Below are 12,391 nucleotides of genomic sequence, written 5' to 3'. Positions count from 1 at the left end.
TCCCCAATCTAGGGAGATTTTATTCACTATGCAAACCACATGGAATAGAAAAAATAGCTGACCACCTTGCAGATCTTTAGCAAAATGTGCTTATGCTTTAAGTGGGATACGTTGAGATGAAGCTTTGGGAAACAACAATTTTTTTCTAGGGTTTTCTTGCATAGTATAGTGCCATCTAGTTAAGTGAGGGAAGCTGTGAGAAAATACATGATTGCCCACCATGAGGACACCTAGGAAATTAGATCCAGTATGCATGTGATAATAAGATCACAAAGAAATGCAAAATGTAAAGCATGCTGGAATGAGATTCATGTGAATTAATTCTTAAAACTACATCTTATTCAGTTTTATAGAGGTTTGTTAAAAATAAAATAGTAACATTATGGTTTGAGATAGCCCCAATGCCTAGGATCCTAGGAATTATAGACTATTTTATTTTTCCATGAATTTTAAAAAATTCTATTTGGGGTTCTAATTGCACTTAAAGATTGGTGAACTGGCAAATTGCATCAACATAATCTGCATGTTTGAAGTTGGAAGGACTTTAAACCATTCACTGTATTGCAATCTGCCAAGACTTATCATTTATACTGGAATTTTTCTTTTTACTTCATAAGAATACTTTATTAATCTTGTGTTGCTAACTTTTGACGTAATAAACTATATAGTAAGCAACTAGCCCTAGAATCATTAGCATCTTTGTAGTTGCACAAATAATGTGTTTACTTTTGAAAATTACTTTGGCTTTATAAAAAAAAGATCTCTATATCTCTCAAAAGAAATATTTTAATGACAGTCATCTCTTTTTCTCAATTTCTTTGTGCAGTGTTCTACTTTAATATTCAGGTAGCATTACTCCACACTACTTATATTATCTATTTCTCTGCCAAGGTCTAGAATTTAAAATGACCTTCTTTTTCTTACCATGAATGCCAAAAGTGTATGCCTTCCATGAAATAAGAGTCACAGTGGCCATCCTGTGCCTCATGCTACAGTTCAATTATCATTTGGGGTGCACCCCCCAGCCAGTTATGGGCATACAAGGGATATAAATTATAATTCATTGCAGAGAGATGACCACTTTCATAACCACTTTATAAGGTTTTCAGAAGTAATGTGAATCTTGGAAATGGGGCTTCCTCTAACCAAAAGTACAATGATAAATCAATAGATGATAGATATAAAATAGGTGAAATATAGATATAAATATAATACACGTAAATATAATTAATATAGATATAAAATCTGTGTATCTATATAAAGATGTTAAGATAAAATATGGAGATAACAAATATGAATATTTATATAAATACAATTGACAGATATATAGATATTAAGAGGACATATGTAGAGATAAAATATTCATAGATATGGAGACATAATAGATACAATTGGCATAGACCCAAATATCTATGTATAGAGATGTAAAGAGAAAAAATATATAAGATAAAGTAGATTGATATGGGTATTGCTATCTGAATACAGACATAATTGAAACAGATAAAAGTATCTGTGTTTAGGCATGTGTATATTAAGACAGAGATTACTTCTTTTTTTTAGTCCAAAACTCTGATTTCATTTGCATTGGGAACTCATTTATAGAAACTTCCACTACCAATGTAGAGCATACCCAGTCTGAGATTGAAGCACTGAGACATTAAGTGACTAGCTAGTATGATCATGCAGATACTATGTGTCAGATTTACAATGTGAACCTAATTCTTTCTCACTCCAGATCCACTGCATCACATTGCCTCTCATATAAAATATTGTTTAAATAAAACACTTTGAAATGAGTGTAGATGCCCATCTTTCTGGGTCCATGGCTCTGAAATTATTGATCCATTCTGCAAAATGAAATTAAACCTATTCCACATCAAAGTCCCAAAAGAAAACCCAATCAAATATAATTTTTGACTAAATAGTCCACTTCCCATTCTCTTGGTGTATTGTAGAGATGGTCATGGATATAATGCTTTTGGAATATCAGTATTGTATAGTACTGTGAAATATAGGCTGCGCATGTCTGCCAGTCAGAATCTGTAAAGCAGAAGTGTGGAAGCAGCTGCAAGTCTTGTTTTTAGGTCCTCATCCAGTCATGCTACCTATGATTTGACTTTAAGTTAGAAGACCAGACTGGCTTTGTGATTTCAGGCAAGTCACTTATCTATGCCTTCTGGGAAATGAATCATATTAGCCCCATGCCTACTTCATAGAAACATTACTTCTTAGGTTTTTAACTGCAAGGAATCTTAGAGATCATTTTCTCTAACCCCCTTCATTTTACAGATGAGGAGACTGAATCTCTGGGAGATGAAGCTATTTGCCCAATGTCACACAGGTGACAGAACTCCAGTCTCCTGACTACAAATACATTGTAACCACAAATTAAATCAGATGTAAAGCTGTTGTTCACACACCTTGAAAGAGGCATGTGGAATTATCATTTTTCTTAAATTCATTTGTTTTATATCTAACGCTTTCAAAAGTTAGTTTAGATTAATAAACCATCTCTAATATTTAAATGGAATGTGGCAAAACATTTTATCAACTATAAGCTCCTGTATCCTTTCTGTTGGTGTTAAACTAAAATAGAAAGCAATTCCTGAGAGCCTCATATTGACTGAGAGGACCACCAATTAACATGAGCTATGTTGAATTGTAGTTTTATATACTTGGTTAAACATTACCCAATTACGTTTTCATTTTGTTCCAGAGGCCCAGGAGTTTGACAACCTTACTGTAGTACATTTACTGAAAACAATTCTAACATTTCATCGTGTGGTTCCAAATCCTATTCATTGCTATCATTTATCTATAATCACTAAGATATTTATGGAATAATTTTCTCAAATACATTAGCTGGCAGAAGGTTTTTCTTGTATTTCTCTGATTTGACAAAATTCAGACAACCTTCCTAAAACTCTAGTTTTTACCATAATTTTCTTCCCAATTGTTTTGTCAGGAATATATGTAAAAATGTGCCACAGCATCACTCTAATGTCTCTGAGTCCATACTAGAAATCTGCCTCCAAAGTGAAATGACCTTACAGTGAGAACTTTTTAGTGCTTCACTAAACTGCCTAGGGTAGCTAGGTGGGTACAGTTGATAGAGCACTGTGCTTGGAATCAGGAAGACTCATATTCATAAGTTCAAATATGGCCTCAGTCACTTACTAGCTGGGTGATGCTAGGTAAATCATTTAGACCTCGGCCTCAGTTTCCTCATCTGTAAAATGATCTGGTGAAGGAAATGGCAAACCACTCCAGTATCTTTGCCAAGGAAACTCCAAATGGATCAAACAGAGAGTTGGATATGACTGAAATGACCAAACAACAACAGCAATTAAACTGCCTGCAATCAAATGGAGTCTAATACAGTCTCACCTCATTGAATTCTGCATAATATAGAAGAGACTGCTATATGAAAATGTTACCATGCTCCTATCAGAATGGTTATATCACCTTGTCTAAAAGAGAAGATTGTGTGGTTGTCATGAATAGCTATTTGAGGATTTAGCATTTATCTCTATCTATACTTCTATCAGCCTCTATTACCGAAAAAGTAGAAATCTAACTAGGAACACAATATAAAACTACATATAAGTCTACCCTGATAATTTCAATGTGTACAGATTGTTCAAAATAGCTAGTTCTAGCTAATTTAGATTTTTCCTTTGAAGTTCTGTGCATATACATCTATCTTCAGGGGAAACTGCTCAGCTTTTCATGATCTTCCTTCTGAAAATCTTTCCATATGACTAAAGGAAATTAATAGCATGCTTCTCTTTTCCAGCTAGAGAAATTTCAAGTGCTAGTAGAGTGACTCAGTTTCTTATTAATATAGTCCTGTTTGAGAATGGTTATAACACTGCACCTGAAGTCAAGGAGAGCAGGGTTCATATCCCACCACAGATCCTAGCTCTGTGACCCGTGTCAAGTCACTTAACCTCTGTGGGCCTCAGATTCCTCATCCATCAAATGAGGAGGTTGGACCTGATTATCTCTATGCCCCCTTACAGCTCAGACTTATGATCCTATGACTCATCCACAGCCTATGATGATTTTCAAAACCCCAGTGTACCTGAGATAAAAAAATTTTAGTTATCTATCCATCATTACTTAGCTTCTACTTTCCCTGGCAAAATGCCACAGAGAGATAAGCAGCAGCCACCTTTTCTGATTTCACCTTCTGGATCAAAATGTACCTTTTCTTCATCTACAGCTAATAACACAAAATGCTGACCATGAGTGTGGTGAGTGTGTGTCTATTAGCTGTGTCTGAGAAACAGGACAAATATAACCAAACAGAGGGGAAAAAAAGATGTGATATGAATTTTGTTCTCTATGTTTAGGCAAGCTACGGCCTATATCTATGCCAGTGGAATATAATTGGGTGGGGGAGTATGAAGATCCCAGTAAAATGAAGAGAGATAGTAGAAGAGGTAAGTGTCCTAGAATCTCAGGGTAGGCTCTGTATTGTTTAAACTGTAAGTAAATTTAGATGTTCTTTAAAGTAGGCTCTTAAAGTTTAAGATTAGTGTTTTTCAAATCGTGTTCTTTCTGTGATTAACATAAGAAAGGCCCAGTGGTGTCATGGGTAGAGAGCCGGTCTTGAAGTCAGGAATGCCTAGATTCAAGTCCTGCTTCCTACTGTGTGACCCTGGGCAAGTCACAGAGGTACTAATGTACATTGGTAGAAAGAATTTCCTCATGCATGAATTCCTTATACCAATGAAAGCACAGGTGCAGACCATGTCATTATCCCTGTACTTGACAGAACATTGTACTTTACTATTTTAACTGAACCATCAATGCAAGTCTTAGACCAGATGCTCATTTATACCTTTTAAATGTTAACTTCTATAGAATCTTATGTAAGGCATGTGTATTTAATTAAAAGAGACATAAATGTTGTGTAAAAATTAAGAATTGATTGTTATTTCAAAGATGAACATTAGGAAAAATGGAAATGTGATGAAACTATCAGAACAAGTATGTGTAGTCAGGCCATAATCAATCTACATTAGACACAAAGTCAAGTTCTGTCTCAGACCTGTTACTTCTTCATATTTCAAGGGGCCGTGACTTGACTGCTGGTGTGCTCCCTTTATCAACAGGTCTCAAAATCACTACACACCTTAACAGATGGGTTTTTTTTTTTTTTGAGATGCAAAGACTGAAAAAGTGAATCACCAATGGCCAGCCTTTTGATGTTGAGCCTCTCTGTATGTAGCCAGATTTGTTCTCAAATATTGGACTCACAATCCATAATCCTGTCAATACTCAAAGCCTGTGTAGATGGATAGGAAATGCCAAGGTGTTTACGCCTTCAAGAATCCAGTCACCCAGGGGCGGCCAGGTAGCACAGCGTGTAAGAGCACCGGCTCCAGTGTTGAGAAGACCTGGAGATCGAATCCCGGGCTCAGACACTTAGCACCCACCCAGAAACACCTGGCCGTGTAACCTTGAGGAAGTTACTTAACCCCAATTGCTTAGGGGCGGCCAGGTGGCTCAGCGAGTAAGAGCACTGGCTCCAATGTCGGGATGACCTGGATCGAATCCGGGCTCTGATACTTAGCACCACACCCAGAAATAACTGGCCATGTAACCTTGAGCAAGTTACTTAACCCTGATTGCTTTAAAAAAAAAAAAAAAGAATCCAGTCACCTTCAGACCATAATGAAGGCTCTGTAGAGGTGTTCTCTATGTCATGACCGCAAAAGTGAATATTTGATTATGTGCTCAGAATAAATCAGAGAGTGTGCTTCAAGAAAACAAAAATAAATGCACACACAGAGTTGTTTTAAATGATGATTATCATGTGTATATATATATATGTGTGTATATATATATATATATATCATGTCAGACTTAACTGTGATATTAATGACCTAAAATATCACAATATTTTTCCCCCTCATTCTGTTTGGTGTTAGAAATATATTCCTAAGCAGAGATAGGATGTGGGTAAAACAGGGTTCTACTGTGGTATTTGCTATAGGAAATACTTTTGCTCTAAGCCAGAGTCCAAAAGACCAATGGATAGAGGTCAATATAACTGATGTTGATGGCATTGGGAATGTGAATTTAAGCCACTGGAGATTTGGTGGGCCCAATAGAAGTTGAGGCAGCCTCATAATTTTTTAAACCTTGCTACAAAGTTGTGCTACTACTTTCCAAAAGTCATAAGGCTGTGGATGAGGCATCTAAAAAAAATTCATTATATACTAAGGGGAAAAAAATGTACCTTACAAAACTTAATTCACTAAGTTATCACATTACTTAATTAACAAGATGATTTTGAGTTTTGATGTTAATACTAACTTCTAAAGTGGTCATTTCATTACTACATTTCATTACTACTTTTTCATTAGCACTTTTGGACATGATTTTATAGAGATTTCCATTTTGATGCTATTGTTCTTATAAACATTGTTCTATATAAAATCTTATTGAGTTGGTTTATCTATTCAGTTTTCTAAGTTTCAGTTATTTCCAAACTTTGATGGATACTTCACTGGATCTGTAATCTCATTGATATGGCTCCAGCATATCCCTCCAGCAATATAGACTGCATTCCATACATGCCCATCCTGTGTAACTTTAATTCTCTATGAGGGATCCACTCACTGCACTGCGGACCTTCCTCTAGAGAACTTGTCAGAAATTTGTTACCCAACATTATTATATTCACAACGAGTTTAGGGGAAATGAAAGAGAAAACATGATTATCATATGTCACTTCTAAAGCAGTATTGTTAGGTTTGATTTTCTCACAAGTATATTCATAAGTCAGCGATATGAATTTTAATCTTTTCGAGGAAGCTAACATGCCACATACTGCCTGATTCCTCTCGTTCCATGATCCAAGCTCATTGAGTGTCATGTGCAATTTTATTATCCAGAACATGCTTTTCAAAATTATGAGTTAGGTTAAAGTTCCAAGAGTATACCCATTAGCATGATTAGCAGAAGAAAATAGTAGTTCTGGAAACCAGTTACTGATTTACTTATTCTAAGTGATGCTTTTCTCTCTCTTTGTTTAGAAAATTCCCTACTTCGGTATATGAGCAATGAAAAAATTGCTCAAGAAGAATACATGTACCAGAGAAATAGCAAGAAAGATACAGGGAAAAAGTCAAAAAAGAAGGGAGATAAGAGTAATAGTCCAACTCACTATTCCTTGCTACCTAGTTTACAAATGGAAGCATTAAGACAGGACGTCATGGGCACACCTGTGCCAGAGGCCACCTTGTATCACGTGAGTACAATTCTCAAAGGTTTGCTGTTAACTGCCTTTATTGCAAGATTCCTATGTGACTTTTGATGGTGGTAGAGGTGGAGGTGAGTGGTATAGTGTGTATTATTTTTATTGTAGCTTGTCACCATTTTACGTGATTGAGTCAGCTCAGTGGGTTGTGAACAGAACACAGCCTCTGGAATCCAGAAGACAAATTCAAATCTACCATCAGAAACTTACTAGTTCTGTGATCCTGGACAAATCACTTAACCAGTATTTGACTCAGTTTTTTCATCTTTAAAATTAGGATAATAATAGCACCTACTCTTGAGGGTCAATGTGAAGATGAAATGAGAAAATATCTATAAAGTACTTTGCAACTCTTAAAGGGCTATATAAATGCTAGCTCTTATTTCTATGTCATCAAGATTACATATCCATTCAGGATCTGTCTTACTGGAATTGAGATAACTTCATAAGGACAAAAAAGGATAATTTTTGTTTTAATATGTCCAAAACATATTACATATATACACATGTGTATATGTATGTATATTATATATATATATAAATCATTGTTTTTATATGAAGGAATGTGTTGATAGAATAGCAGTGATATTTTAAAGGATTATAAAAATGATAATGTCTATATTTTATTTCATCCTTGCTCATTCTGACTGTGCATCCTGAAGATACACAGGGGTTTTTTTGCTCTAAAGTAAAACTAAATTAAGCCTATAATTTTGAAAAAAAGAGGAACCTGTTAAGATAACAGGAGTATTTGCACACAAATTAATAATCCTCAGCAATGAAACTGAGGAGAATAAAACGCTAGGGAAATGAAAAATATTCTCTCCCCGACTGGGATTTGCTCCACATAGATAATTTAAAAGTTGAAACTCTTAGACCATCATCAAAGACAAACAGTGAAGTTTTCTATGCTCTGTTGAAGTACAAAAATGTTGGGCTGTAGTTAAACAGACTTAATCATAGGTTAATGGAACTCAGAATTCTTTCATTTTTTAAAGCATCTAATTGTTTTCAGCATTCAAAGAGACACTAGCTATTATACAGAATTTTGCAGTGAATTGTGGTATTTAGAAGAGAGAAATGTACTCAACTTCATGGTTTCATTTATGGGGGAAAAAACACATAAAGAAAGCAAAAATATCTAGGAAAAGCTAGAGAAAATCAGCTGATTAGCTAAATAAACTTAGAAAAATAAATAAGTAGCACGTTGTGGCCCTTGGAACATAATATGTGAGATTTGGTGTGGGAGTGCTGTTGCAACCTAATTGTAGTTACTGCTGTAATAAAGTGTGTTTGGAACAGATGGGTTTCTATAGTGCCCTAATGGAGCAAACTATCTATTCATTTGTTGGGACATGTTTATCTGAAAGCTATCTTAGTAGCTACCCTGTTTGATTCTTCAACATCATTGAAAGGTCTTGTGGAGCTGTTAGCATTGTTGATAATGCACTTCAGTTAATAAAGTCTAAGAGACTATAAAACATTCATTTTCTTTCCCTGCCACATTTCCAATTGTACATCAACTCATACTCAATAGATCTGTTCAACCAGCAACTTCTGCTCCTGCCAAAACTTTTCAGCTGGGATATAGCATCTAAATAGCAAAACCTTTGAGCAGTTAGGGAAAATACATAAGCAGAATGTGCAGTAATCAGAAAAATTAGAGCAAATGATTCCTGTAGTGGGAGATTTCTCCATGTGGAGGTTGATTGGTTTGTAATGGGTTTCAATAAGTTTATTAACATAGCAATTTCAGGGATCTAAATGTGTTTATAAATTACATTCCATTCTGAATATTTTACACTGAAACCAAAAGAATTTTTCTAAAAAAAAAAAAAAGCTTTAAAGTCAAATGCAGCCCTAAAAAGAAAACTGCAAATTTATTTCAACATTTGGTCATGTTAGAATGTTTCTGGTTTTCCCTCTAATTATAAACACAATTTTATTACATTTTTGACAGCCACCATAAATCTCAGTTTATCTAGAATGACTGGGGAGTAAGTTCTTCTAGTTAATTAAATATTCTAGATAATTGAATTTTTTCCCATACACCATGCATTAGGAATTTCATCTCCAATCAATGTGTGAGGAGAGGCTATTTTTCATTTCTCCAAAGTCTTGTGATCTCATTTGCTGGAAGGATAGAAGAGCAGCAGTGACAGTGAAATCCTTCAAGGAGAGTAAAAATCAGGAAAGGGTTGAGGGTATGGTGGCGGTAGCCATCTTGCTCACTGGCTAGATAAGACTTTGAGCTCTAATGGTGGATTCAAGTCCATTAGTCTAGGATCCCACAATACCTCTGCTATAATGGTTTCCAAATAAATGCAACAAAATTCACCTAAGACTCAAACTACAAAACATAATTTAATTGGTGCCATTGTTGTAGGATAGAGCCCTCTAGAAATAGGATTTGGGACTGAATATTACCTAAGGGCAGTATACTGAATTTTCCTAGAAAGTTCCCTTTTTGGACAAATTGTTCATAAAAGCTCATCTATTCTCCATGTCATTCTCATAAAAGAGGACTACACACACACACACACACACACACACACACACACACATATAAAACCTGTTATTTGCATTTTCTGGTTGTTAAGATTGTAGATTAATTTCTCTCTCCTATCTTAATACCTCTCTCTGCCTGCCTAAAAACAACTTAAAGCATTGAGTTCCTTCAAGTATCACATTCTATCAGGGAGATCAAAGAATGTCTTAATTTGTGTTTTAATGATAGTTAAAAGTGTCACTCAATAGTAGTCTACATAGTGCTTCCCTATTCACTTATAAACTCACAAAATGTCAGAGCAGGAAGAAATCTAGCAAAGACTATGTAGACCACCCTCTCATTTTGTAATGAGGCTTGGAGAATTGAAGCATTTTGCTCAAGTTTCAAAGTCATGTGGGTAGTAAAAAAATCTGATGATTATTATTTTTTTCCATTAGTAATTGGTTTTTAGACCAAAGCCAATGGTACTCCAGAATCACACATGTGACTAACATCAACCAAAAGAGCCACAAACCTACAAACCTTGTAGAATCTAGTGTAATGCAATTCCTAATACAGAAATTGGAGGACCTGAAGAGATTAGATGTGTAAAATCATAGCTAGAATACCTACTTTTAGGAGAAAGTTCCAAGAGTAAAATTCCAGGCATTAGCCAGAACTTAAGAAAATCTATCTGGGACATTATTTTGATAGCTTTCTACTTCATCTTTAGAATTTTTTTTCCTTTATGAACCTTAATTGTTTAGAACATTTTAAAAAGTCTATTTTAAGGAAAAAAATATTCTGCAATAGATCTACTAACTTTATTGTTAAAGTACTTAGAGCCAAGATGGGGTGACCAAAATTTGGCTTCCATTGTAACAATGAAAAATCATATACTTTAGTTTTCCAATTATTATTTTTGTTGTTGTTTAGTCAATTAGTTGTGTTCAACTCTTTGTGATGCTATTTGGGTTTTTTTACCAGAAGAGTTTATCATTTCCTTCTCCAGTCTATTTTACAGGTGAGGAAACAAGCAAAAGGGGCTAAGTGACTTGCCCATATTTGAACACTGGTCTTCCTGACTCCAGGGACAGTGTTCTATCCATTGTACCACCTAGCTGCCCACAGAATTTATTTTTATGTAAACTCCTCAACCTGGCATTTTAAGCCCTTCATAATCTAAACCAAATCTGTCTTCCTAGTAGGTTTTCTTTCCTACTTTATTCCTTTTCATATACACAGCCAAACTGATATTATCAAATTGATATACTCCTTATACAGGGCACTCCTCCAGTCTCTCTGCCTTAGTACTGACTATGCTGCAGACCTTGAATGTGTTCCCTCCTTGATCTTTGAAACCCTAGTTTCCTTCAAGGTTCAGATCAAATACCATCTTCTAGCTTAAGCCTTTTCTAACGCCCCCTCCCAGGTGCTAGAGCCTTCCTTCAATAATTATTTTGTATCCATTTTACATACCTATTTGGTACATCCTTTCTCTCTCAACAAGCTCCTTGATGGCAAAAGCTTTTTAAAACTGTTGTCCTTATAGCCTCAGTACTTCAGTACCTTAATATACTCAGTACCACAATACCTGGCATGTAGAAGGCTTTTATTAAATTCTTGTTGATTAATTGACTGACTAATTGATTTTAATCCCTTCTCTAAACTGAGTTTTAAAAATCCAATAATATGTAACAACTGAATTAATAAATCCCAAAGCAAAATACCATGTGAAGTCCAGGATGGGGAATATAAGTAAGGCAGAAGGGTCAGTACTTCATGGAGGATGTGGAATTTGAATTTCATTTGAAGAGAGAGGAATTTAATGGGTGAAAAGGGGTAGGCATAAGTCAAATGTGAGGAATGATGTAGTTGAGAAAATCAGGGGGTTGTTGGTGTTCTTGTGGGAGGTGCATAGCACTTCCAAATAAAGTTGAAAATATTAAACAATACCAGATGGCCAAAGACTTTGAAAGTCAAGAAAAAGAGTCATCAGTAGGGAATCATTGAATATTTTAACAGAATATTGAAATTACTATATCTTGACAAAATGAAAACTACTCTGAGAGTGAAGGACAGATTGGAGGGGGAAGAAATTAAAACTGGGAAAATCTGTCAGGAGTCTATTAAAATAATCTAGGAAGATGTATAGGTGAGGCAGCAGTAGGAATAGAAGAGGAAAGAGGAATGCAATAGATTGTCAGAGTTAACATCTACAGGACTTAGTAACATAGCATTTGAGAGGTAAGAAAGAAGAAAGACTCAAGTATGAGAAGAAAGTTTCAGATGTGAAGGCTAGATGAATGGGAATGGCAAAGGCAGAAAAAAGCAGATTTTTTTAATTTTATGATTATTTCTAGTTTACATAATTCATTTCCACAAGATTTTGAGTTACAAATTTTCTCCCCATCTCTCACCCACCCACCACCCCAAAACAGTGATCCCACTGTATACCCCCTCCCCCAATCTGCTCTCTCCTATATCCTTCCCCATTCCTCCCTACTTTCCAGTAGGGCAAGATGTATCTCCATACCCCAGTGCATGTATATCTTATTTCCCAATTGCATGTAAAAAATAATACTAATAATACATTTTTAAAAACATTTGATTTTAAAATTTTGAATTAC

General features: G+C 35.2%; 1 protein-coding gene across 8 annotated transcripts in view; it reads left to right on the top strand.

Annotated features, from left to right (window-relative positions):
* Positions 1-12,391, top strand: part of CNKSR2 (connector enhancer of kinase suppressor of Ras 2) — a 348,720-nt gene that overhangs the window by 216,653 nt on the left and 119,676 nt on the right. For 5 of the 8 annotated variants that reach the window (XM_069063426.1, XM_069063424.1, XM_069063422.1 and 2 more), the window contains 2 exons: positions 4,356-4,445; positions 7,050-7,264. In XM_069063426.1, coding sequence (XP_068919527.1) covers positions 4,356-4,445; positions 7,050-7,264 — 305 coding nt within the window. The remainder of the gene's footprint in view (positions 1-4,355; positions 4,446-7,049; positions 7,265-12,391) is intronic. The other 3 variants (XM_069063427.1, XM_069063425.1, XM_069063423.1) reach the window with 1 other exon arrangement.

The sequence above is a fragment of the Petaurus breviceps genome, unplaced genomic scaffold (genome assembly GCF_028583685.1).
Source record: "Petaurus breviceps papuanus isolate PSGF00001 unplaced genomic scaffold, PetGlider_PUasm1.0 90574, whole genome shotgun sequence".
NCBI classification, from domain to species: Eukaryota; Metazoa; Chordata; class Mammalia; order Diprotodontia; family Petauridae; genus Petaurus; species Petaurus breviceps.
This window is presented reverse-complemented; position numbering and strand designations above follow the sequence as displayed.